Source organism: Lagopus muta, chromosome 5, assembly GCF_023343835.1.
Source record: "Lagopus muta isolate bLagMut1 chromosome 5, bLagMut1 primary, whole genome shotgun sequence".
NCBI classification, from domain to species: domain Eukaryota; kingdom Metazoa; phylum Chordata; class Aves; order Galliformes; family Phasianidae; genus Lagopus; species Lagopus muta.
Genome location: NC_064437.1, coordinates 3,322,018 through 3,348,816, shown reverse-complemented (window position 1 = coordinate 3,348,816; position 26,799 = coordinate 3,322,018). Strand labels below are relative to the sequence as shown.

The 26,799-nt window shown below is 42.9% G+C and overlaps 3 protein-coding genes across 16 annotated transcripts in view; 2 read left to right on the top strand and 1 right to left on the bottom strand.

Moving 5' to 3' along the window:
- The window catches only part of FGGY (FGGY carbohydrate kinase domain containing), a 281,489-nt gene extending 262,241 nt beyond the window's left edge, over positions 1-19,248 (top strand). For all 10 annotated transcript variants that reach the window (XM_048946340.1, XM_048946341.1, XM_048946339.1 and 7 more), the window contains 2 exons: positions 18,308-18,369; positions 19,012-19,248. In XM_048946340.1, the coding sequence (XP_048802297.1) occupies positions 18,308-18,369; positions 19,012-19,093 (144 nt within the window). In that variant the 3' untranslated portion in view covers positions 19,094-19,248. The remainder of the gene's footprint in view (positions 1-18,307; positions 18,370-19,011) is intronic.
- Positions 1-26,799, bottom strand: part of LOC125693901 (E3 ubiquitin-protein ligase RNF170-like) — a 45,063-nt gene that overhangs the window by 6,953 nt on the left and 11,311 nt on the right. For 3 of the 5 annotated variants that reach the window (XR_007377295.1, XM_048946368.1, XM_048946367.1), the window contains exons 3-5: positions 23,949-24,022; positions 23,356-23,466; positions 19,345-22,267 (exon numbers count right to left, since the gene is read on the bottom strand). Coding sequence is in view for 3 of the 5 variants with exons in the window: in XM_048946368.1 (XP_048802325.1) it covers positions 21,962-22,267; positions 23,356-23,466; positions 23,949-24,022 (491 nt within the window). In the remaining 2 variants the exon portion in view is untranslated. Of the gene's footprint in view, positions 1-5,492; positions 16,528-19,344; positions 22,268-23,355; positions 23,467-23,948; positions 24,023-26,799 lie in introns of those variants that run through there. The other 2 variants (XR_007377294.1, XM_048946370.1) reach the window with 2 other exon arrangements.
- HOOK1 (hook microtubule tethering protein 1) overlaps positions 26,336-26,799 on the top strand; it is a 39,675-nt gene continuing 39,211 nt past the window's right edge. The window contains exon 1 of the mRNA XM_048946337.1: positions 26,336-26,354. The gene's annotated coding sequence lies outside the window, so the exon portion shown is untranslated. The remainder of the gene's footprint in view (positions 26,355-26,799) is intronic.

Below are 26,799 nucleotides of genomic sequence, written 5' to 3'. Positions count from 1 at the left end.
CAGCTGCAGTAGGTCAGTGCAATACGTTGACTGTGACAGAACTGCAACCATGTCCGTTAGCTGAGTATCTGGCACAGAATCACTGAAGTTGGAGACGACAATCTCAGAAATCCAACAGATAAAGATGGGACCATGTTATTTTTCTGGAAGTAGGTAACAGAATACCAGACTAATGAAATGACACAAAGCATGGCCTTCTGTTTGGCAGTGGTGGAAGGCGCTGTGTCGGGAAATCAGTGGGCTTACCTGTTTATTAATTCTGTCTGAGAACGGCGATAAAGGTTTTGTTAGCTATTTCCCACATTTATGAGGATGGACTGAAAAGACATTTAGGGCCTCCAACGTGTTCGAATGACCCACAAAATTTATTTAATCTTCACTGTTTATATGGGAGATTCGTCCAGGTTTGTGCATTGGCATAATTCCACTGGCTTCACCTGACTTTTATATCTTGCATGCACATGCCCAATGACAGTATTAGAAGCGACCATATGTGTATAAACAAAATCTGTTCTGTGGGCTCAGCACTTAGATCGTCATGCCTGTTAGCTTTTAATAAACTCACATCAGCTGATGTTGGCAAAGAGCAGGAGTTAGAGTTTTGTTAATCTGCAGAAGTTGAGCCTCTTACTAGCCCAGTAGCGCTCTTCTTACCGAGACCTGTCAAACAGGAAGAAAGATGCTGACTGGGACAGTTCCGATTCAACGGGTGCACGTCTGTGTAACAAGACCCGAAATGATGGTGCTGGAGTCACTGCAAGAAGATGTACAATTTGTTGATTGTTTCCAAACAGACCAAGACTAAGATCACCTTGTTGAAGAAATTATTGTGTAATATCGCTACCTTGCAGTTATTCTAGTTTGCTGGCCTTGTCTTGAGGAAAGCCATAAATATGAGCAAACCATAAATGTGTCTTTATAGTAGACAGATGCTTTCTTTAAAGCGTACAGTAATCCATCTCCTTTCTATTTTAAGGCCGGATTTTACCACATGCTCAAAGACATGGCTGAAGTCATTTGGACCTTGGACACCCTTTCTGTCCAGGCCATTTAGACAGGGGAAAACATGATAGCAATATTTTATAGGAAGGATGAGTACAAAGCAGGATACCGTGGATCCTTTGTAACTGTCGGTAGCCAGTAAGGTCCTTTTCAGAGCATCTTGCCTAAATGATGTTAAAGATGTCAAAAAAGTTAAAGGCTCTTTGCCCTCGCCTCTTCAAGAGCTGAGCAGAACAGCCCTCAAGTTATGCACCAGAGAATTGGAAATTCAATCGGGCTATGCTGTGAGATAAATTTTCCATCTGGGATTTGCTCTCTTGCTATGTCAGTGCAGGGGATCAGACTGTTCTGTAGCAAAGCACAAGCATGCAGACTCTGCAATAGCTGTCTGAAATAGCTTGTGTGGTTTCTTTTTCAATAAATTTCTGAAGGACGTTATGATCACTGAGTCATGGGACTTGGTGCCGGTAGTTTGTATCATCAGGACATACCTGAGCCTTCTTGTATCTCAAGACGTTTTTTACCTTGTTGTACTGTGTTGTCATTTCTCCTATAAGTGCCTGGAAGGTTTTGTTTCTCAAAATTTGCCCTATCTGTGTAGTTTGATGGCTGCTATGATCTAAGCACTTCCAGTACTTTCCATTTTGCTGTAGTTAATATTAAGTAGACTTTTCTTTCTTCTCTTTTATGTAATCATGGATCTGAAATGTTAAAGATCCCCTATTAGTTTTATTAGCAAGAAATCCCAGTGGCTTTATTAGCATACTGGCTTTCCTCATCTTCAGAATTGGAATCCAGTTCTCAGTCTCCTTCTTGGTCTCTTTAAGCCGTGGGTATTCATTTCCTTGGTTTCTTGGACATGGATGTACAACAATCACTCCCAACTCTTGCTTACTTTCTTGTTCTGAAACAACTTTTCACCCCCACAGCACTTATTTCTGAAATACAATTTGATACTAGAAATTGGGCAATGAACTGTAGAGAGAGAATCCATATAAAATTGCTTCTTGGTTCTGATTTGTTTTAATTGAGACAAATGTCCACGTAATGAGTAGCAAGACCGTGACTGTCATTCTTGAGGGAAATATAAGCAGAGGGGCTAACCAACAACTGGGCATGGAAAAGCATAAGTTGCAGATTGTTGCACAAAGATAATCCTCCACGTCAGGGTTGGAAAACAGTGGGTAAACATGAATAAGGAGAAAGAATCACAGAATCACAGAATTGTAGGGGTTGGAAGGGACCTCCAGAGATCATTGAGTCCAACCCCCCTGCCAAAGCAGGTTCCCTACAGCAGGTCGCACAGGTCGGCATCCAGGCAGGTCTTGAACATCTCCAGAGAAGGAGACTCCACCACCTCCGTGGGCAGCCTGTTCCAGTGCAGTGAAAGAAGCATTGTGTCCATATCTTGCTATGCCTTGCGAGGGTGGATAAACAGCAAAACAAGTTGTGTTGTTAAGTTTTACAGGTGTAGTTTTCAGCTAAGAATGGTGTATAGGGAATGTACTTAATGTGTAGCAGTACTGGGGGTTGCATTCCCATGAATATTTTTAACCTTCAGTATATAATAAGTTTTGATCCACGTAGCACCTGTTTGTGTGAGCACACGCTGTAGGTTTTTCACACAGTTTCCACGTAGTCCTTGACCATACAGAGATCTTCTGAAGGAGCATGAGTGGGGAAGCCGTGTTGGAGGCGCCATGTTTTATCAAGGAACAGAGTGGTGGTGATAATTGGAAGATGATAATTGTGTTGCATTTGGAAGATCCTTTCGTTTCCCAGCCCTGTAGCTCAAAACTGAGCTAAACATCTTGGATATATTCAGCGAAATACTTCTGAGTCTAGCAGCCTTGGGTCAGACTCCTTATGCTTTCAAAATGTCTGATAAGAATGTTTGTGAAATTTTCCCAGACTGATGTCTCCCTGCCTCTTATTAAGCAGTTTAGTTATTGAATGCTGTGTCTTTAGGCTGGACTGAGAGAAACTGTGCTTGAGTGTCTTGCAGCTGATAAATGAGGTATGTGTTCGTCTCTGGGTTGGAAGCTGGCACTTAGCTTAGGTGAAAGAGATGAGTAATGGCCGTAAAGATGCTAAGCTGTTTGAAACTCTTCTAATAAATGGGGTCTTTTTGTGATGAACTATCCTCACTTTCCTTGACTGTTTGGTATAAGAGCTTTGAATATACAGGCATATTACTCATTATTTACTGGCCACGGTTGTAAGGTTGTTTAATTTTGCAATAGTCCCATCTAAGGGATGTTTCTTGTACTGCATGGAAGGGAGACAAGGCAAGCTTTGCTTTTCATTTTGTTTGTATATCTTTGCCCCCATGGAATGACTGGGTAGCCAGCACGTTTGCTGCTTCCTCGGGTGTACTCTCAAGGGTTGTAGTTCTTTGGTTAAGCATTGTGGTGCATGCTCTTTTTTATGGGTGCACATTTTATCCACGCAGCACTGTTAGCACTGGCTATGCTTCCAGTGTTGGGCTGGAAGAGGAAAGATTTATGATGGCATTGATTGCAGTGCTAAAATAAACTGCCCTCCCTTAGCCAGAGGAATATGAGTTTGTAAATGCCAGCATTTTATACACAAAATGAAGGACACTGGCTAAGGAAGCCAGCTGCCTAGGTTAGCTGTTCAAGATCTGAAAATGGCAAGTCTTTAAAAGCCAAGAGCCAGAAAAAGTCATTTATATTAGAACAAACTCTGTCATGAGTCATTTGACTTCTTTTTGTCTTGCACGCAGAGTTTATGTCTCAGACCTTCTAAGGCCTGAGTAACATCTGATACTCTTTAGGCTGAGCTAGCTCTAATAGGAGTTCCTGCTTCCAGTTAGAGTACAACCGACCAGTTACAGTGTGCCACTCAGAACTCTATTTAACCTAAGTCTTCTTGTGTTTACAGGCTGAAAGCTATTACTTATTTGCTGTTTTTATGGTAGTAGAAAATGTTGCTTGCCTGTGATTCAGTTCCAGCCGCAGTGTTGAACAGTTCGGTGTCCTGAGCCACAGGAGACAAAGAGTGACCCAAGGGGGGCTTTTACTTCTTGCCTCATTCATTTTTCTCTTGCAGCTTCAGCCATGGCTCAAGGTGACAAAGTCTGGTTGTTGTGATGGTGTGGGAGTGGAGAGCTTGAACACACGTGGAGTGGAGCTTCTTCCCCAAGGGCGAGGGTGTAACTTCACAACATGCTCTGATCAGGGAACATCATGTACATCGTGTAGTTGCATCTCCCTATAGGAAGCTGAGAGGGATGACGTGAAGCAGAGAACTGCACTCAGTAGCTCCTCCCTGCTTACTCCTGCCTTCTGGAAAGCTGCATGTCTCCTTTTCTTGAGGCAGCACTTGTCCAGCTTCTCAAGACAACAAGGAAAGTGTGGGCGCAGGTCCTCTGCCATCCCTCATTTCTTACTAGAGTAAGGATTCTAACCGTGTGGGCTGTGTGGCACTCTGCATTTCACACACAAGTTTACATATGAGCTGTGTGTGGTTTTTCTTCTCTTTTACTTTAAAAGAGTCAGCACCAAAACATATGCTTTGTCTTTTTTGCCCTTTTTCTTCATCTGTGCCTCTTCCTTTTCTTCTTCCTGTCCCCTCTGTTCCCATGTCTTTTTAAAAAAATATTCTACCAGGTGCTTCAGGTGAAAAAATAGGTTAATTGCAGCTAGATAACTGCTTGTGCCAAGGCCTACACAGACCTGAGGGACGAAGCTGAAACACTGCTGAACATCAGGAAAGCTTTGTCCCACCTGAAAGCTTACAGGGAACGTGTTGGAGCATCCCCAGCCTGCTTGGGAAAGGATAACCTTGCAGGCCCACTGCTAGAAGTGAACCTACAGCTTAATTAAGCAGCATGACTCTTGTTCCCCCTAGCGGCTACTTACACAGGATCTCTTTCACATGAGCATTTCATTTGGCTGCCTTTGAAGTTTCTGCCTGATTTTCCTCCTGTTCACATTTTTGCTACGTTTTGAAATTTTCCTAATTCTCCTGGAGTGGTCAGTTGTCATTCTTCTGATCGTGACTTCAGGAAGCAGGAAAATGTGGAAAGAACTTCATCTGCAACCCAGCCATTTAAGGTTGTAGAGGAGAGGAGAATTTCTGTACATTTTCTACTGGGTTTGTTTTCTGCAGCAGTAACAGTAAGGGTTAAGGGAGAAGGACTTTTCTCTGTTTATCACCATCACTGTTCATATTGTAACTCCTTAAGGATGAACAGATACCCATGTCTAGAAGTGTTCAGACACCTCAGATCAGCAGGCTTGTTTAATGTCCTTGAGATAAGTACTGAATTCCCTGGCTCTGTGGGTCAAACAAATGCCATATAAACTGCAGTGTGGTATTTTGTAGTGATGAGGGGAAGAGGAGCTGCGTTTGCCAGAGAGGAGCTTATTAGCAGCCTGCCAGTGCAAGGTAACAGGCATACTGGTGAAGTTCCGTTATCAGCTGTACTACTTCAAATGTCACATCAACCACTGAGGTACCAAGTTCTTCTGAATTTACTTTGGTATAAATAAAAGCCAAATTTTGCAAGTGAGAAAACTTAAAATTACGTGATGAGAATCAGAGTGCATGGGCTTTTATTTCTGGCTTTGCCACCTACTCTGTCTGTGACTTTGAACAAACTGTTTCATTGGCTCTTTGTCTGGCTGATCTTTGAATCAGATCTAGGGATCTCTAAGTATTTTATCGGCAGGCTTTATAGTTCCATTAAAGGCGATAGGATAAGAAGTGCAAAGAAGATGTATAATGTTGTTAATGATATTGCTCTGATGGACTGAAGGCAGGATAAGAGTGGGAAGGCCAGTAGACTGCTGACCCAGTTCACTTTAATCAGAAAATCCTTCAACTTTGTTGGAAAACAAAAGCTTACATTAGAAGTGGAAATAGTCTTTTTCTGTGGTCGTTTTCATTGCTAATATACAATATGAGAGGTGGCTCATGTAGTATGGTGTGAATAGCACTCAGAAGTTTACATCAGGCTTTAATACCCATACTTACATCACTCATGATTTTCAAAGGTTGCATTATACGTTTACAATGAAATGCACTTGCTATGCAAAACTCTGGTTTAAAGAAAATATTTGGGTAGCAATGGGAAACCACATCCTTCAAAGCACAAATTCAGTCGCAGGTAGAAACAACAAAGCTTAATTCAAAAGCAGCGTTTTCTGTAGCTGCAGGCATCAAATGCTGCCTCTAAGCAGTAATGGAGTGCTGAGGTGCTCCTTTGGCTCAGGTGCTGAGCCCTCCTTGCTGCAGCTGAAGACGTGCAGGAGCCTTGTGCTGATCAGATGTTACCCTTTTTTTTCCCACTGCAGTGGGATTGGGGTTAGCACACAGAGCAGGCACGTCTTGCACTGCATGGCTCTTTGGATTTGTCTCTGAAGCTGGTTTATGACAGATCAGTAACCCAGTGAACGTAATGCAAACCAGGATAATACCTCCTTGTTATAACTGTATCCTTTTTCTTGCATGTCTGGGTTGTATTTTTTTTCATTTTAATTAAGTTACTGAGTTGTAGAGTGGCCTGCATTCCTTCTATTCATGTAAAAATGAGATGACTGACAGCTTTTCAGTCTCTCAAGGTCCCACCATTTGTTGGAAGAAGAGGGGATGGGGTCCTACCAAAATTTTTACATTTCCATTCTTCAGCATGAGCCAACAGCTTCTTCACAAGCATTTTGTTTGTGGCCCAGTCTGATTTTGTACAGATCTTGACAAATTATTCTAAAACCAGAAACCAAGCCAGAGCAGAACAATGGCTAAGTGCATTTCATGTTGTAAAGTTAAGACTTCCATCAGGCAAGTAACTTAATTTCCCTCCCCCTGTTCTAGCTTTGTCACAGCAAAGAAATATCTTTGAACAAAAACGCTCTTTTTTACATGTGCTGTATAAAGCAAAGTACAAGATTGCTGCTAATAGAAAAGTGAGACAAATCAGAGATTTTGAGCTAGTGCAGTGTTCATGCAAGTAATTAGCCTTTACAAAAGGAGCATTCATTTTGAAATGACAGATAAGCACTAAGGACAGGACTGAAAACTGTAAATATGTTAGCACTTTAAGCGAGAGCACAGCTTCAGCACTTGCTGCACTCATCAGCTGCTGTAAACAATATGGATCTTTGAAATGATCTCTGCTGAGTTCTCAGCACAGTAGATAATGACAGAGTTGTTCATTTTTGCTGCTTCTCCTCTGTTTTACTTTCAGAAAGTATTCTCTGCAAAAAATAGGCTGTGCTGCTGCCTGCACACACGCTTCTCTTTGTCTGTGAGTAGGCCCAGTGAGACCTGCAGGACTCTGGGGAGTGAAGGACGAGCCTGCAAAGCTGGGCTCTGCCTGTCCCAAAGAACAGTATGTGCAGCTGCAGTGCAGCTTTTCCTGTCGTGCTCGGCCTGTACCACAGCCTGGAAAAGGCTCTCTGAGGTCATCCAGGCTCAGCTCACAGTTTGTACACTTCTTCAAACAGTTTCAAAAGGGAATTTGCTCAGAGAGTGGTAACACTGTCTCTCGTACAGCTTTGCAAAGGGTGAACAGTTTCTGAGCAGTAGAGTGTTTCGTGCTATGCAAAGTGTGTACAATAGAAATTAATTTGAAACCAATAAACCACTGTGCAAAAGATGTTATAAAAAGCTTGCATACCATGATAACTCATAATCATCCTTACTGAGGTTCTGCTTGGTGACCTACAAGTGGAAAGCTCCATGATCTGAGTGTGTGCTACTCTCCCAGCTTGCTGTGTTTAAATAGAAGGCCGGACCCTCAGCAATAGGAATTGGCTCAATCCTGATAATCAGATGAATTGTAAATCACAAAGTGTTTTTTTTTTCAGTTGTATCTCACACTGGCTAGATTTCCCTCCTACATCTTTGATATCTAATGGTGTTAATTGATTCCAATGGAATATATGAGAAACAGAGGTGCAGAAGACTTGCATGTCTTATCCAAGGTCAAGATGCAGGAGCTGACACATCCTGCTGCCCTCCTCACAGTCAAGAATTTTGCTTTCCCCATAAGTGCTTTAGGGGCTGAACATTAGAAATTTCTGGTGGAATGGTGTCCAACTGGGTGCTGTAGGGGAAGCGTGCCTCGCTGGAGTTACAGGGTTCACCTTTCCTTGAAGGTTAAAGGCAGGTTATAAGCAAGCTCACCAACCTCCCACCTAGCCAAAATTTTGGGGGAAGAGGGGGAAGGGTGTGCAGACTCCTCTTGTCTATTGTGCTCTACTCTGCAAGATCTCAGCTTTAAGGATAACCCCCAGAGCAGGATGGTGCTCTGTTAGATCTCGGGCTGTGAGCCATCAAACTGCTACCACTCAATGACTCACTCCCTAACATGCTAACTGCACTTTTAATTCTAGCTGGTGTGTTTTCAGACAGAATCAGCTATTGTTTTGGGCACAGTCAGTTATAAAGTTTGCTCTTTTTCTGTTTGCCAGATGAAGACAAATGCCTTCTTAGAAGGTTTCCTAAGGAAAGAGATGCCTTGGGTACCTTTAAACATTCCTGCTGGCAGTGGTGGGTTCTGGGTGGCAGATTCAGATTTGAACATTAAAAAGGGTTGTACAATATCCCTGCAGCCAGCGGCTCCTTTAGGCTCTGGGTGAGGATTAATAACCCTTGCTTTTGTTATTATACACAAAAAAGCCAGGCTTGACAGAGGGCTTTAGTAGTGCTACAGTATTGTAGTAGAGGGTAATTTTTCACACTCGCCCCCAAGAATGGCTTCTTCCCAATGCATTTGTGTAAGTTGGTGCTTTAATGATAAAGAAAAATACAGTTATCGTTTCCAAATGGTCTCCAGCAGATACAAGCCAATGTTTATAGGAGCAAGGGGATCAGAACAAGACAAGGTCACATCTCAAAAGAGAAGCAGACCATGAGGAGTTGCCAAGCATTTTATTCTCATTTTCAAAAGGCTGGTTTGAGACCTACAATCTTTGGAATGTGTGGGATGCATTCTCCTGCCCTGGCAACACCTGCAGAGCTCTTTGTACTGTTTCTGGTCTGTTCATTGTTTTCCCTCCCCAGCTCTGGTTTGCCCAATAGGCAGTTCTGTAAACAATAGAGAACCTTTCTGTTATACAGCTGGATCACTACAGAGGTAGTGATGGAGGACGCAGAGCCAGAGTCCCACGGGATGCTGAAAGTATCTTGGGGCCAATTGCCCTTGGTGGCCCAGCAAATCCTCCCCCAATGGTCTTTGTAGTGCCTGCAGCTGCATGAGAAGTGCTGTGCTGAGGGCAGGGCTGCACAAAGTGTCCTGTGCCAGGCACAGAGCCCAGGGTGCCTCCTTCAGGCCCTGGCCATGGAGAGCTGTGCTGTGCCAGGCTCTCCTTCTGCTGGGCTGCTTTAAAGACAGGCCAGCACCAGCACTCCTTGACTGGAGCAGTTGTAGGAGGGAAACCAGCTGCTCCCTGCAGATAGACAGATACTTTCCCTGTACTGTGTTTCATGGGGCAGAAGGCTGTGCAGTCCAGTTCTGAAGTTGTAGAAAATTGCTGGTTTCCTCAAGTTTCTCTGCATTACACCCTTTGGATACTTGAAAAACACCGGTGTTTCTTGGGAAATATTTTTGTTGTGGTTGCAGATAGAATATCTGTAAGGCTGTCAGAAAGGTTCTTCCTATTTTTATGCAGTTTTACTCTATTTTAGCAACTCGAGCTTCTATTGGCTTACAGTTGTGATAGGCTTTATTTTTTTTAAGGCCTCTTGTATTTTATGAGCCCTGACCCAGAGTAATTTCTCAAATGCAGTCCAGACTGAGTAAAATGTAAGCATATATCTGAGATATATTTTTTTAATAGTAAGCCACACATTGGATTAATTAGTTAAAAAATAATTTCAAATCAAAACTCTCAGTGGGATTTTCCCTCATTAATCTCAGGAGATACTGGAGCATAGTGCAAAATAAATCTGAAAGGTGAGAGAAAAAGGAATGCCTCAGAACTTTGGAAAGATGCTGAAGAATAATTACATGGAAAGGAGTGAGATGTTGCATATAGGTTTGTTTTCTTGATGGAGTAACCATAAAGCAAAGTGTAGGCAGGAATTGTTTTTATGACCAAATCTCAGCCAGGTAACCCCAAAGTGCTGAAGCTTACTGAGGGGGGGGTGAACAAAGAGATGTGTGCAGATTAATTAGATCGCAAAAATGTTTTGACAGCGTAAGTGAACATATGGAAGGAATTGAGGGAACCCGATCTAGTTCCCCACGTGTAAATGATGCCTTAGCCATTGCTCATAAAGCAAATACAGATGCAAAAAGAAAAAAGAAAAGCGAAAGCCCCCATTCCTACCCCCCCCCCTCCGGTAAATCCCAACCTGTTGCCAGATGACAAATAAAAGCTCCAGTTAAATGCGCAGAAAGCCTTACGCTGAGCATGAATGTGAAAAGAAATCAGCTAAATAAATCTGAATCTATCACCTTAAAGGAAGTGGTGCAGTTTAACAAAATATTGTGTCAAGTACACAGCTGAGCATCAGGATATCCTGTGCAGATGCTTTTCCTTCAGCTTCTCTGTTTTACCTTCCCCTGTGCAAATGACTCCTGCTTTCTGTCCAGCTGATTTCTTTTGTTCTGCAAGTTAGTGTGGAGTCACACACCTGCTCTGCCTGCCCCAAAGGTTTTCCCACCTAAAACTGAGGATATGGAAGTGTTAAGACAGTACAAGAAGGGAGCAAGAGAAGCAAAGTAACTCATTCCAAGTTGTGCAGCAGAACAGTGCTCCCATACTCCAATAGAGCTCCATCACCAGCAGCAGTGAGTATGAACAGGGTTGATTTAGCTTACAGCTATATTGCAGTTCCCTATGTTAGGCTCTGATGTAGGAATCTGATTTTTTGACTTCCAGGTGAGCTTGCTTTCTACTACACGGAGCTCCCTGTTCATTTCCAAGCCCCCAAGTGAGTTAAATGCATTTATTTTCTTGCGTAGTTTATATGGACAAACCTTCAAAGTCTGTTTCAACAGTTATGCTGTGTGTGGTTAATAAATGTATTCCACCTCAGAAGGGGCTGAGGGAAACGTACTGTCCATGCTAGCTGGTGATGTGCTCAGGGACCCTCTGCTTTGGTGGCTGAGCTGCCAGTCAGGGCAAAGTCACCCACAGCATGGGAGCAGTGAAGAGGCCAAGTGTGCTCCAGGTTGTGGGGAGCAGCTGGGTGGGCATAGGGCACAGCTCTGTGCTGCTGTGTTTGCATCACAGCGGTGTCTGCTGTCTTGGACCTTCACCTGCAGGCACTGAGAAGTGGGCATACATTTCATGAAGGATCTTGTACAGGCTAATGTCTGGTAAGTGTGGCTGAGCTGTGCCCCAGTCCAGTAAAGGCTGCTTAGATGTTGCCTGCAGACTGTTGATTCATGGCGCCCAGTGCCAGTAGTCTGTGAGACTGAAACAGGAGCTAAACATTTGGGCTCTTTCCATTGCCTGGGTAAGCTGAAACCCGTGCTAAGCTGACAAGTTTGCATCCAAACAGCTTTGGACACTAAGAGTTGCCAGCAGTGGAGCCCTCACAATGCAAACTGCTTAATTATTTGATAGTCAAAGGCAAGTTTGGAGTGCAGAGTCAGATGAACAACAAAACAGCCTATATTTAGTAGCAGTGTGGCTGGAGCTTAGACCCAAACATAGTTTCCAGCTGATAGATGATGTGACAATCATAGCTGACCCTTATCCCATTCTAAATTTGGTCTGGAGAATAAGTAATTAATATCATCGCTAGCACGACAAGCCACCCTTCACAGCAGCTGCATTGCCACTGCTGCTCCTCTTACAGCTTTGTTGGCTGGCCAGCCTGGCTAAAGCACAAATTCTGTGTGACACAGAGCTGTGGTGGCCACAATCCGTCTGACACTCAGAGCGGTCATTTAAGCAGGATAAAAGTACCTCAGGAGGTAGAGGTGGTGCGGTGGCCTTAGCTGCTCTTGGCTCTTGTTACGTGATCTTTTTTTTCTATTTGTTCTTCTCTCTGATACTGAGGAGTGAAAGCCATTCTCCTGCGTCACAGGAGAGGTCGAGTGATATGTGCTTCAATCAGGCACGGAGGGCAGAGTAGAACTAAAGCCTCTGTGTCCCACCCATGGTACAGTACTAGAGCTAAACCTAATGTGCAAACTGTGAGTATAACTAATCAAGCCTGTGGGAAAACAATGGGCACAGCCCATTTTAGAGAGGTAACTGAAACTTAGAGTGAATTACATGTTGAAAGTAACTTGGGGAATCTTTTGCAAACCTTCTGTATCCTGATTTGGTGCTCAAACCAGAAAACTACTTTGCTTCAGTTCTGAGTGACCCATCCAAGGCCGGTCCAGTTGGCCCTGTCAACTGCAATTGGATGGGTGTAGGAGTATAAAAACATTGGGCATCTTCTGCCTATCTGCCTGATTCTCCTCTACCACAGTAACAGTCTTTAACGAATAAATGGATCAAATATTTCTTTAGGATGGGCCAATGCTGCTATCTATCACATGGGTAGGGAGATTCAAAGGGCCAGCAGTTCTTCCTGGAAGACAGAGTAGAACTGAGGCCCAGATCTGCTGTCCTGCTTGCTGGACCTCCTCCCTTCCATCCTCTTCTTCTCCCTCTTTCTCTGTATTCTCTCTCTGAGGTTTGATCCTAACACAAAAATCCATGTTGGAATAGAGCAAAAGAAAAACACAAGCTTGTGTGAAGTTTTCCACCTTTTCACTAAATGAATGAAAGCCAAATTTTCACCCTTCGGTCGTAGGTGTGAAATTTTTGCTCGGCTCTCCCATTTATCCATAACGTGTTTTAAAACTTGGCTCACTCCATACAGAATGCCACAGAGAATTGAGTTACAGATTTGGGGCTTTGTGCACGCTGCCAAGATCTTCCCCTATAACTCAAACGTATTTAAGGGGTTGGGGGAAAGCCACTAGAAAAATATTGTGTATGGATCCATCATATACTTTCTTCATGCAGTCATATACCACTAAAAAGGAATGTTCTACTGGGGCTCTGTTACATAACTGAATTCATGCAACTTCTGTAAGCGTAGATAAGATGAACTTTCCATCTCCAGGCTATTGGGTAAGCAATCCCTACATAAAAGCCTGTAAGAAAACAGCAGCCTTGCTGGATAATGTTGTCTGAGTAACTAAGGGGAAATTCACATTTCAGAGCTCTGCATGGCTTGGAATGGAGGCTGATCTTCCATACATACACTCCTGTCTTTCTCAGGAGTACCTGATGAACCATGGTTTGCTGGACAGCTGTCTCATTGCTTGGCAATGTAATGCCATTGTAACAATGGCAGCTTTTGATCACTTGCCTTCTATTGCCACAATACAACTGAGTATAATTTCTGTCTTTTGCCTGAGTGCTGAGGTAAATTAACTTTGGCTTGGGAAGAGAAGCAAGCCGTGCATTTCATTCCAGTTGTTCTGAGATTCCTCAATTACTTCTGTTACAATTTCTGGTTGCAAACTGATTTACAGCAGTTAGTTGTCATCCTTCGTGTCTTTCTTAGATGATTCGTTCTTGATGCAATGGCTGTCACTGGACAAGCTATAAAGCAGCACCATTCTGAGAGAAAGCATGCTGAATTTGCACTTGAGTGCACCTCTTGGTTTTCATGTTGCCTAAAGATTCCTCCTCCAAGTATCTGACCGTGCTGTTTTCAAAACTGAAGCATGGTGTGCCCAAACAGTCTGGTGAGCTTTGATGTGTGCTTTTATATTTACAGGCCAAATGCTTCCAGCCACTGAAATGGTGCAGTCAAACTTCAGATAATAATTGGTTTTACTGTTAAAAAGGACACTAGTTAAAAATCCTAACATTTCTTGGGGTTTTCAAATGAGTAAGTGGAAAGAGCACAGCTGAGAAATTGCATTTGTGCCTGAATGCCTCATCCATTTAACTTTGGATGCAATTTTAAGGTACCTAAATAGAGCATACGTGTAAATTCTGAAGGGATCTGATGTTCGCAGGTCATTCATTTCAACGAGATTTAGTTACTTGATGACTTTGGTTTATCCTAAAAGCTATGGCTGTGGTATGTAAATCTGATTTCTCATTTGTCATATGCTTTCAAGGGCCTACATCCCATTAATTTTCAGTAATACTCAGCCACATAAGTCCTTGAGTCTCCATTGAAAATTGAACTTACAGACTATTTGCAGGTAGGTTGATCTTCCTGGGCTCCCTCAGCAGTCCCGAGGCAGACGGGTTGCTCTTGTGGGATGCACAGGATGACACTGGATGCTCTGGAGTCAGCCCTTGCAGGAGCTGATTGACTTGGGAATCAGAGGAGAGCAGACTCCCAGTCTAGATAGCCTTGTAAGCACCTCCTGTCTGCTCCTCCTGCTGCTGTGCTGACATTTTTTCCTGGTGTCTCCTGGTATGACACAGCAGGTTGCTGCCATACATCTGCAACACAGTGTTAAAAACCTTTTCCTTTCCATCATTAAAAGGGCAAAGATTGAAATTTCCAGCATGAGCCGTCAGCTGGACCATGATATTACTGGGAGATCTGCTGCCTGTGGAGGCTTAATTTTAGGCTCTGCCCCAGGTGGTGCTGAAGAGCAGAGTTCAGCCACCAGCGCTGAATGAATGGCTCTGAACAACTGACTTTCCAGAGGGGCTGCAGAACGGCACCTTGCTTTGAAACACTGGTGGGCCCTGGAGAGTTTGGTTTGCTGGGCCTCTGCCTTCTGCCCTGCTAGGGTAATGCTGTTCAGTTAACTCTCCATGGTAAGCAGAGTGTTTACTGGCTTCTGTCTGTCTCAGCTTTGACACTGTGACAAAAGGTTAGAAATCATGAATGCATCCTTTTATTTCTGCTCCACAGTGCCTCTATTTTTTTCTGTGTAAACCCTTCACTTGCCTCTTGCCCAGCCTTTAGAAATGATGATCAAATGCGAACTTTCAGGGTTTATTTATAGCATAGCCTTTATGTAAAGGGAGAAAAGAAATGATTAAAAAGCAGTTTTACAAAATATTTTGTTTTAAGAGAGAATTCATTATGTTTAAATCGCTGTATTCATTGTGCTGTCTAGACTGCCAAACAAAGAAGATAGAGCGTCATTCAAATCAAGATTGTGAAATTCTTGGTGACTGGAATTATGGATTTGGATGTCAAGCCTCAAACTATTTCTGAACAGCAGCATTATCGCTTTGCTATATTTAAGGCTTTGTTGGAGACAGAGCAGTGCACAAGGTTGATCTGATTGAGTAATGCGATTCTAATGATCCTTTGTTTCCAGTTTCATTATAAATTCATATTTTCAGTGTTCTGTTCCTCTTTGTCCCCAGAAAATTGTTGAAAAGAGTCTCCTCTGAGAGCAAAGTATTTGTTCAAACCAACAAAGAACAAATTGACCAGATTAAGAGAGGAATTCATGTATGATAGTTTGAGCAACCTAGAACAAGTTGTTGAAAATTGCTGGCTGCGTGTTTTTTTTAACATAGCATTTGGCATTGCTGTGGTGGTTGCTGTGAGAGCCCAGTGCTGTCAATTCCCCAAGACTTGCAGATATTTAGTAGATTTAAAAGTACAAAATATGAAGCTGACCACAGAATCACAGAATTACAGGAGTTGGAAGGGATCTCTAGAGATCAAATCCAACTCCCCTGCGAAAGCAGGTTCCCTATAGCAGGTAGCACAGGTCAGCCTGTGTCCACATGGGTCTTGAATATTTCCAGAGAAGGAGATTCCATCACCTCTCTGGGCATCTTGTTCCAGTGCTCCATCACTCTGATGGTAAGAATTCTTCCTTGTGTTAGTATGGAGCCTCAGTCAGCAGGGAGTTAGAGGATGAGCCGCAGCACCCGCATTGGCTGTGTCTGCTCGCGTCAGCACTGATGTCTTCTCTCTTGAACCAACCTGAGAAGACCTTTAGTCAGATGAGGAATAGTGTAAAAATAAAACTGGGCTTACTGTCTGTTTGTCTCACAAGGTTGGCTTATCTCCCAAAGAAGTGATTAGTGCATTTTTCAATGCTGAAAGCTGTAAGAGGCCCAGAGTAAAACACAACATTAGTGGAGAGTATTTATGGCAGAGGTAGAACCTTCCTGGGGAGCAGAACTGTCTGGTTTCTCCTAATGTTCCCCAGTAGGGGAATTGTGCACAGAGGGGGTGAGCAGCAAAGGCTCTCCCTTTCATTTTTCTTGCAGTTGAGAGAAAAGTTGATTTTTCTGAGACATTTACAGCCTTTCAGGTGTCCCTTTTTTTCTTTCACTGGTGTGAACAGTAGCACCAGGGCAATTCAACAGGAGTTGTAAAGCAGGGAATTGAAAGCAATGTGACTCTTCCCATTAGTGAGAAAGCTTTGAGGGGCTTTTCTAAGCAGTGCGCCCCTTTTCCTTATGTTTCTTGTGTTTTTCTTTTAAGTGAGGAAACTGTCTGAAAAAGCATTGTTGGTTATACAAGAGGAAATTGGCTTTTGCTTCTTTCTTTTTTTTTTTTTTTCCTGTGCTCATTCATTTTGTGGGAGCCTTCAAGTCCAGCTGGCCATGTAAAGGAGTTGTAAGAGATGGACTCTTGTGCTTGAGTTAGTATCACCTGTTAAAAAACAGAGAATAAGCACTCATTTCTTTTAGTGGGAAAGATACCAGGCTGTCTGTGTCAGCATTTTAATCTGGCTGATGAGCAGAATCACTGTGCCAACAGATTCATGTGTCCCAGAGAAGAGAACACGCTATCTCACTGGAAGTGTTACTTCAAGTGTGTTTCTTAGGGAGTCGAAATACAACCAACTTCTGCATGCACGAAAGAGTACAAGCATATCAGTGCACCAAAACACTCCTCTGCTGTTTTATCAGAGTAAAATGCTGACCACCATCACTGGCAGTGTGTCTTGCTTTGGTAGACCTGCGACTTCAACAGTATTTTATCTCCTGAAGTTGACAAACATAGAAAATATGTGTTTCACATTTTGATAGGCAGTATGAAAGATCTGTTGATGCTGAAGGACAAAGCAAACACACCCGGAACATGGCAGTAATGGCACATAGGGACCGCCTGCAGCTCTGGCACACGTGTGGCATCCCAGGCACTGCGTGCCTTGCTGGCCAAACACCGCTGCCCATGGAGGCAGGGTAGCTGCTGGCCTCACAGGCAGGCCACGTGCATCCTGGCAGTTAGTTCATGATGGCGTTTCTTTAACGCACTGGAAAGCAGCAACCAGAAGATGTAAGGTCTGCTGCTCACTTGCTTATCTTCACTTCACTTCACTTGCTTTACGTTGTGCATCCACATCGTAAAGCCGTGTGAGTTCCTCAGCTGTAAAATGCTGGATTAGTGGAAAGCAGAGATTTTACTACAGTAAACAGGTTATAAAATCATCCAACCCTTTTAAAAATCTGGCAGTAACCAGAGGAGGAGGAGGTGGCTTCCAGCAGAAGCAGCTTGGCACAAGCAGCTGTTGTCCAGAAGTCACTGAGAATTTCTGTGTTGTGCTTTAGGCACTAACATTAAAATGGACTTAAGGTCCTGCTAGAAACTATGAGGTCTGATAGAGATTTCGTCACTCACTGTTTCTTGAATCCTGATATTTTATGTTTAATGCCTTTCCCTCTGAAAACTTAAGCTCTAATGCTCCTTGTGGAAGAAATTCCAATTAAAATAGCCTTAGGCTGCTGCCTCCTCTCCTGTTCAAGAGCTTGAGCTTGAGCTTGGCTCCGTGCTCACATTGGTGGTCAGTCTCACGCCAGTGGGACTGCTCAGGAAAATGATAGAAAATCAGGATCTCAGAGATCGGGAAAGGAACCAAACAACTTGGTCCTCTCCCACCTGCACACGGCTGTCCCACAGACTTCTTCCAAAGGGATCCATCCCTTCCTCTGTCTTTATTTTGGCCAAAAGCGGATTAGGTTCAAAATCTGTTTCTGACACTTTTATCTTGGAATGCGAGGGCAGGACTTTGCAAGATTTATTGAGCTTCTGAAGCACTCTCAAGTCCTTCCTTGCTGCAGGGAATTGATATTTTAGAAATATGATTAAGAGATCTCATGTAATGTATCGTTTTATTTGAGAAATTTCCCCTCCGGGGATGCAGTGTTTAACATTTCCTTTGGTTAGTGTAAATAATACAAGATAAGTCTGTTCTGTCTCAGACTCTCAGTAAGAAAGAGGAACAGATTTTGGTTTACTGAGAGGTCTGCAGTACTTTGTTCTCATGACTACTATATTATGGGATTGAACATATTTTAAGCCATCTGGCCTGTTCAGTCGAAACAAAATACATCAGTAATGTTCCGATTGGTTTTGAAACATCTTGTTCTTGTCAAAAAGTATTTTAAACCAAAACAGGCTTTTCCAGCTTGTGTTTGTCTTTTACTAGGAGGCCATGGCAAAAATGGGAAAAATCGGGCGAGTCGTGCGACCGAACCACGAGCACAAAAGGTAATGCTGATGTTTGTGTGTTCACCTACGAGAATTTACCTGAAACTGAGTTGCGCTCTGTCTTTCTGGCCCTGCTTGAATGCATCAGCATTTATGACGGCCGGTTTTTAAAGATCACATGGGCACCCAAACTCTTCAGCGCGGTGAAGGTGGTGATCTACTCCCAGGAAGCCCCTTACCCTATAGATATCTGCCCAGGCCCGCAGCTTGCCGCTCGCGGGTGCCGCTCGCAGCGCGAGAGACGAGCTGAGCTGCTGGGGAGGTGCCTGCAGGCTGGGACGGTGCGAGCTGCGCTTCAGCGAGCGCCTGCCCGGCCGAGTCCCGCGGCGCTGGCAGCTCGGCACCCGGCCTCGGAACGGCGCTGGGCGGAGGGGCGCGGGCTCCCCCTGGTGGCCCGGCTGGAGCTGGGAGCGTCTGTAGGGCTCCGGGAGAACTGAACATCAGAGGCGGCTGCGGGGAAACCAAATGTGCGGCTCTAACTTGGAGTCACTCGTTGCGTGGAGAACGCTCAGTCAGTATGCAGGACTCATCCGAGTCAAGCTTGTTGTTAGAGTCAGAGCTACTTTGATGCTAAGTATGCATATTACAAGGGATTTAAATCTTAAATTCTCAAGCTTTGTTGAAATTTACTTGTTTATACAGATTCTATGACAAGAAATATGAAGTATTTTTGAAACTTGTGGAACATCAGAGAGAGTATCGCTCCATCATGAAAAGCTCCTAATCCAGTGGCATCCTCTGGGAACAGCAGGGATAAATTGCCTACGATGAGGGTAAATTCATCTTACTGCACCATGCATTGTAAAAATACAATTTTATCATTTGAAATGTCCATTTTTGTTGTTAAGGAGCAATAAAATGCACTCTATTCGCTATGAAGTACAGGGTGTTTTCTACCTGTCACCATGCACACCAGGCACAGTGGGGCTGTGCAGAATCAGAGCCAGCTGTGGGTAGTGCGGTGCTGCTGCTTGCAGGCGGCCTCTCAGAGCAGCACGAGGAGCAGCGCCGCTGGCTCAGGTGGATCTGAGCCCCTGTGCTGTGCTTTGCACAGGTATTGCACACGTGGTCCTTGTAGTGCCTGCTGCAGCTACAGCTGAGACATCATTTCCATTGGAGTGTTCTGTTTCGTATTTTTTTTACTCTGATTATAGTATATCTTTGGTGGCTCATACTTGGACATTGTTTTTGCAGCTGTGCAGTCTTTCCTTCTGCTTTCTTGTTTCCTGCTCTTTTTTCTGTCTCAATTCTTGCAGTATAGTGGTTTTGCTATTGATAATTTGAGCCATTTTGTCTCTTGCAAGTAACCTGCTCTCAGTGCATGTGAATCTCTGTGCAGAAGTGAGCCAGCCCGCTGTTGATACTGAAGGATGAGGCTGTGCAGAGTTGCTACAAACATGTTCATAATGCAGGAGCATTCCTTCCACCCTGCCAGCTGCATCTCAGCCCTCAGTCCTGCAACAGTCCAGTTCTCCATGCCTGTTCTTACCACACTGCTACACACAGGCTCAGCTCAAAACCTGTGTATCTGCACACTCGCAGGCACAGAGCTGTGCCCAGTGACAGCAGGTGCAGAGAATGCAGAGGGAGAGAGAGATTTTCCTTCTTTAGGCTTGCCTTGTCTGTGCCTGGACATCCTCCTGGCTGCCTGCTGGCCAACAAGAGGCTTTCACTTTGTTTCAGGTGATTTTAAATACTGTGCTGGACAGTTATTCCTATGGGAAGCTGCAGGGCTCCCAACATCACCTCATGGCATGGCTGGCCATGGAAGTAGAGGGGCTGGATGCTCTGTTTGTACACTGCAGAAACATTTCACCTCAGAGAATGCTGTTTTGATCTTGCATGATCCAAACACTGCCAAAACCTTCAGTGAGATTCTCCGCAGTTCTTCCTCTGCCCTTTGTCTTTTACTTCTTAGTAAAAGATGCTGTTCTGTTTGGGGGCTGTAACTCTGTCATAGGTCACTAATGAGAGCCCTTCTTTTCTCCAGACTGCAGTTTGTGGCCCTCATGGCGAGCCTCTATTATGCTACAGAAACAACTTACGAGCCCACAGAGTGAACATTCATAAAAATGGACTCCATCCTTATACATTTCAACTGATAGCAAAGCCACTCTTTTCTATTGGCATAGGCTTTTATTCCCAGTTAAGTGCAAACAGAAGTTAGACAATAACAAAACTACACTTAGAGAACTTGGAAAATACTGGTTTCTGAGGTTTACATGTTTGTAGTCAGCACGCAAAAACATCTGGGAATTTTTTTTAAAGAAACAATGCACTTCCTGCCTTATACTTCATGGAAAAGCAATTGTTGCCATTTCCAAAGTACCCATTGTTAAGAGAGACAGCTTTACAAGTTCAGGGACATAATTAAAGACAATGAAAGTTGATGGGAATAAAATGAAAAAAAAACCATCGTTACAAGAAGAGTCTAAGAAGCAAGAGAATAACTGTGACATACTGCTATATCATAGCATACAGTAAAGGGTACAATAAAATATGTCAATTGAAAATGTGTAAAAAGAAAAAAAACAGTTGGAGACCAGTGGATTGTGAACAATAAATATTCATATATTTTAACATATCAATTTTAATATACAACTCATATGTAAAAATGAAGTTCACTGACTCCAAATACATAACAAATGTACAGATTGTACAGTGACAGATGCTTAGGCTTGTCTGGCACACTACCAGCATTTTTAACTTGTCACACTCAACACACTCAGCAACTTCAGCAGATTTTCCATAAACTTCTTTATCATCAGAAACGTAGCCTTTATCTCTCCCTAAAGTAGTACCAAGACTTGCAAGGAAAACACAAGGAGTGTATGGAGTCCACAGAGGAAACAACCATTCATACTGACTTTGTTAAAGCTTAAGAGGACAGAGTTCACCAAAGCTGTAACTTTGTGTAGGTTCACACAAAAGGCTTACACAGAGATTTGCCCACACTTCTTGCATGATCCTTATATGCCATTCTCCCCTTGTAATACTCCCATTTTACAGTTGCATTTTTGCTCCAAGCCAGTATTACGATCAGGTTCATATTGTCCAATTTTAGAACCAGGACTGTACTCATAGCAGAGCTGTAAAAATCTGTATTCCATTGGATATGTAATCAGCTGTGACAGCAAAAAGTACCAACACAAGATTTTGCAGAGGTATTATCTAATGTTACTTGTGTTACTTGAGACCTAGCAAACAGCAGTTTGCTAAATTCTCAAATTAAATTGTATTCAAACTGAACCAAGACATGAAATGTCAAAGCTTAAAAGTTCTAAAAATCTCAACTGCCAGCTGCCTGGCATTGTAATTCTAGGTCCTGTTGACAGGCTTAGGCATTTTCAATTCAGGCACTGCGTATGAGGATAAGTTGGAGACACATGAAGCATGAAAGAGTCTTGTAAATACACAATGGCACGGCCTTCTAAGCAATTGCACATCGAGTCACTTGGCCATGCCAAATATCACTTGAGCCCTGCTTCAGTCTTTGCAGCAGAATGACAAATCCGTCACACGCTGCCCCAAATGGAGGAGAAGCCTGTCACTGTTTGATTGAGTTTGACTGAGAAATCAAAGTTTGAGTCCCTCAGGATTCTGACAGCATCCTCTGAGCTGCAGACCTTGCCATATTTACCCCGTTTGTTGCAATTTGCTGACAAATGTTTATCACACAAATGAGAAGAAGGGAAACAACCACCATGTCATCAGCTGTTCCGAGTGTTCTACAGAGAGGCCCAGGCATTGTGTCAAAAGGGGACGATAAGCATATGATTGTTCCGAAGGAGCAAACAACAACTCTTAGGAAAAAAATGCACATGAGACCGCCCCAGGTGAAGATTCCTCGCAAGGCAAGAGTCAGGAGCAATGGCATGTCATAGAGGTAATCTGCAAACTAAACACGCAGGTGAGTTAAGCTCTGCTCCATTCTAATCCATGCAGTTCTTTTGGTTGCATGAGTCTTTAAGCACTTCTAGATTCAAATCTCTTGAATGCAAAGCCTTTCTGTGCTGTCCCAGTTCACCAAGGCAGGTCAGTTATTTTGCAGAATCTACAGGCACACTCCTAAGGCAATCCTCACTTCCCCAGCACTTTGCACAGGGCATTATGCTTGACACTCTGGGAAACTGGTCCTTAATGGCTGTCTTGAGTATACGTGCTCTCTTTAAAGTCTGGCATCAAGTGTGTGCATGAAAAAGAGTACATGAGAAAGAGGCCTCAAGTCTCACTTTAGTGTGGATGGGAAACGTAGGACTGAGTCATTATAATAATCATTCCTGCTCGTTAATACTAATTTGTTGGGTTGGAAAATAACATTCTTAAGCACAGTGCTTAGTTTAGTCCACAAATTAAAACAGATTCCACAGTCCTGTTTGGGCCCCCCACTGGGATTTGACAGGATAGGAAGATTTGCTTTGGTGATATTCTGCATGCTGTCAAGAATGGGTCTCACATGTGCCTCCAGCCCTCATCTTTCACATCACTTCCAGTACCTGTCACGTCCCCACACCATCTGGGATTCCAGCTTTAATGAAGTACAGAGCCAGTGTAGACTGTTTGAATTTGGCAATACCTCAATAAAAAAAAACAACAGCTGCTTTCTAAGCTGGGATCTGCTTTGGAACAAAAGACTTAGATGTAATTTAAGCTCCTGGAGTCCAAATATAAGTTCAAATGTGAAAGTTTTACACTGACTCTCTCTAATTCTGCTTCACTTCCTAAGTGTCATCTTGCACTGCCTTCTCCTCCCTGCTAGGATGATTGCAGAGTGATTTCTCTGAGCTAAAAACTCTGAGAAGCACCATTACTAGAAGATGCTGTCTCCAGCAGTGAATGTTAACACTTCCCCTGTAGTACCATCAGTGAGTGTATAAAAAGATAATTCACATACTGAGACCAACCAGCTTTCATTGTTGAGTCTCTTGCAATCCTCTGTGTGTTATGCAGTGCTAACTACATAAATGTAGATTCAGAAATACTTACAGGTCGAGGTTGCCCTGAGAAACGCTTGTTGTACGCTCTGATGTCGTGAACAGTCTGTTTACTTGGCTTATCGTGTAGCTTTTCACAAGAGATGTTAACCAGAACCACCACCTTCATAAGGAAAGAATACAGGCGTTACCACTGTGTGTTTTAATCTTCAGTATGAAGGATAGTGTTTAGTAGCACGTCTCTTCATAGGCTCTTTATTGCACATTGACCTTTGTACAGTTCCAGCAGTTCTGCAACAGCAAGAACATCTTCCTTTTATGACCTGCATCCAACTGCCAGTACAGCAGGCAGGCTCTGGCAGCGATCGAAGGAGATGAGGGAGTCCCATGTCCTGTATTGCTTTTTACGGAATGTTATCCCAGAGATTCAATAAACTATACAAAAGTAAAATGCCAGAGGCCTGTTTAATATTTGTTGCCTGATAAGATGTGTCAAATTATAAATGTGATTGGCTGCAGAGTCATTCAACTGTGAGTTTTGAAATGCAATGGAAAATTAGAGGATGAACAAAGTTGATCCTAAGAGCTCAAGCTTGTCATTTTCTATTTATTGTAATGCAGATGTGTGCAGGGAAGATGTCTTACCTTCTGTCTGCAGAGAGGGCAGATTATTGCTCCTAACCAAGGACCATGTTTCCAGTATGTAATTAGACAAGAGCCTACAGGAAAAAAAAAGTTAAGATGCATGGAGTATATTTGAGGATATTTAATGTTTATAGAATGTTATCAGAATTAATAAGCATTCTTTCTACAGTTGACTGCAGAAATGGAATGTAATTCTTTGCTTTCATTTTAAGATGTGGTTTTACTCTGCAAACTGTAAAAATGGAGCTGTAGATCTGTGTTGATATATACAGCAACATGGAACTTCCCCCTATCGAAGACTCTGAGTGTCTTAGTATCTTATTCTTGCAGCTTCCTTGATTGTGGATGAAGCACTCGGGAACACAAGGACCCTTCCAGTATGTGTACATACATGTATGCATTGCACAGTACTGTCTGTACACTGTGGAAGAGTTAATTAATGCATTCTTTTTGATTTACCAGAACAACTGCTAACTAATTTCCAAATGCAGTGCCATCTTAACAGCAAGCTCTCAGGTGTTGAAGAGGGCAGAGTCTGAGGACACTAACATTAGCCTGTGCACGTCCCTGATAGCAGTGCTTGACACACATGAATATCAGTGCTGGTACTAACAGCAAAAACAACAAAAGATAAATAGCATCTAATCAGAAGTAGCACAGCTTGACTTTCAGCTCCCAGGTTCAGTGTGACAGTCAAGAACAAGTATCTCTTAACATGTAAACTGATCAAATTTGACAAAGATCAGAGTGAAAGCAGCAGTGGAACACTGTATTGCCATTTTGTTGGGATTGTTTTATTGCATTGAACAATGGTGTTTGTTTTTAAAAACAACCAGTAAGTAGCTTAAGAACTATTACAGAAGGAAGTCTTCAGGAGCCCCTACTGCAGCCTTTTTTGTACCCAGACTTTATTTCGCATTGTCTTTGAAAAGAAGGATTTTAGAGGAGAAACGTGTCTGAAGTCAAGTATAAAAAATGTTCATGTCAGTTACCTCCTAAAGAGGACATCCCTATATTAGGGATGATACATTTGCCCTAAGGATATTTTCATGAACCTTGCTCTGACTTGTGCACTTTGTTTTTATTTCAGTGCAGGGTTTTTCTTTCAGGCTCTTCTAGTTTGTTTGCACAGACAAAGTTAGCTGGGCTCACGGCTGCATTTATATCTAAATCCTCATGTGGTATATATGAACTCAGTCTGGCAACCAGCTTCAAGCCTTTGCTTGAACTTTTGCATTTGACAGCCATCATGCCTGACTTCAGGAACTGCTTTGACCCTCTGGATCCAGATCCTGTATCATGAGCCACACAGTTGTGCCTGTACTCAGTCCCAGTGATGACAACGGGGTACTAATGGATCTCACAGTTCTTTGAGGGCTTTAAAAATAGAACCCCATGGAAATTAAAATTTGCTACATGCAAAATCCTGTGTTTAGTGGAACAGGAAGGGAAGGACTCCTCTGAAGTTGACCTGTTTGCGCTTTGGTGCATTTTTCATAAAATGGGCAAAATCCTGCTTTAATCCAGCCTGCTACACAACCTTCTGAGGGAGTCCATAGGTTTTTCTAAAATACCTTTGAGGTTTTCGTTAATTAGAAAAAAATAATATTGCACAAGGATCATTTTTCAATTGAACTTCCTGAGCATATGGTTCAAACTGAAGCTGAAAAGGAAAACTTCAGGACAAACTGTATGAATTACTACTAATAATAAAATCAAATGTTTTGTTTTTCTTTTTATAAGCCCATATTAATCTTCTTTAAAAGCTCTGGGTTGACCACATTTTTTAAATAAAACTTTTACCGGAGTGGAATTTATTAAGAGTGCTCAGCATTGCCTTAGCTCTGTTCCATGGGGCACTGGGAGAAGTTTTATTACTGATTTCAGTCACAACAGACTTAGATCTATGCAGAATGGTTTTGATAAGCCCAATGTAAAATTTTATTGGTTTAAGACATGAAAAACAGACACGTTACGCTTCTACTACATCAACATAGTCAGAGCATGGATAATGCACTGCACTGGAATTTATGCTTCAGAGTGTAAATGATGATGTATATGGGGAATGTAAAGCCTATTTAAATAGATACAGCTAATGACAACGTATACCAAGCTTATAGATGGTACTTCTCCACAAACCTCAAAATAAAAATAAAGCCCAGATCGTTATGTCTGTAGAGTAACTGTCGAATCACAGCATGAAGCACTGATGGAGCACCTGGGAAAAGGCCCAGTCAGCCCTGGGAGCACAGGTGAAGGCAATTCAGCTGTGCTGCAGGAAGGGCTGGAGCCTGGCTGCACCTCTCTTAGACCTCATTTAAGGGCTGACTGCCCCAGGGAAGGGTTTCTGATGGGAGAGCCTTTCTTTGTGGAGTCTTTTCTGCGAGCCTGGATCCTTGGACATGGGTGAGTACTTCTCCTTTGTAACACCATTGCATCTGTGCTGGTCCTTTTGCTGTAATGCTTGTCTATCACCTTTCCACTGTGCTGACCTTTTTGATTGTAACAGTGTCATATTTACAAAGGGGAAACGGACAATTAACTAGGTCAGAGAAGGAGAAAAATTAATGACATCTGTCATCGTGTCTATCTTTGTATTTGAAACTGTAACTTCTGTGACATTATTTGAAACACGCTTGGAGGCCATAAGCTTACTGTTTCTTCTGGAGTGAGCTTTATTTAAGCTATCCTTTTCCTTTGTGGTAGTAGTGTGTAGTAAAAAAACACATGAAAAAAGTTAAAGCATTAAATGGTGTCATGCATGTTGTGGATGGGCCCTACAGCATGCCTGTAGCTGTTATCACCCCACTGATCTGTTGTGGCTTCAGAGGATGGAGATATTAGCAGTGTT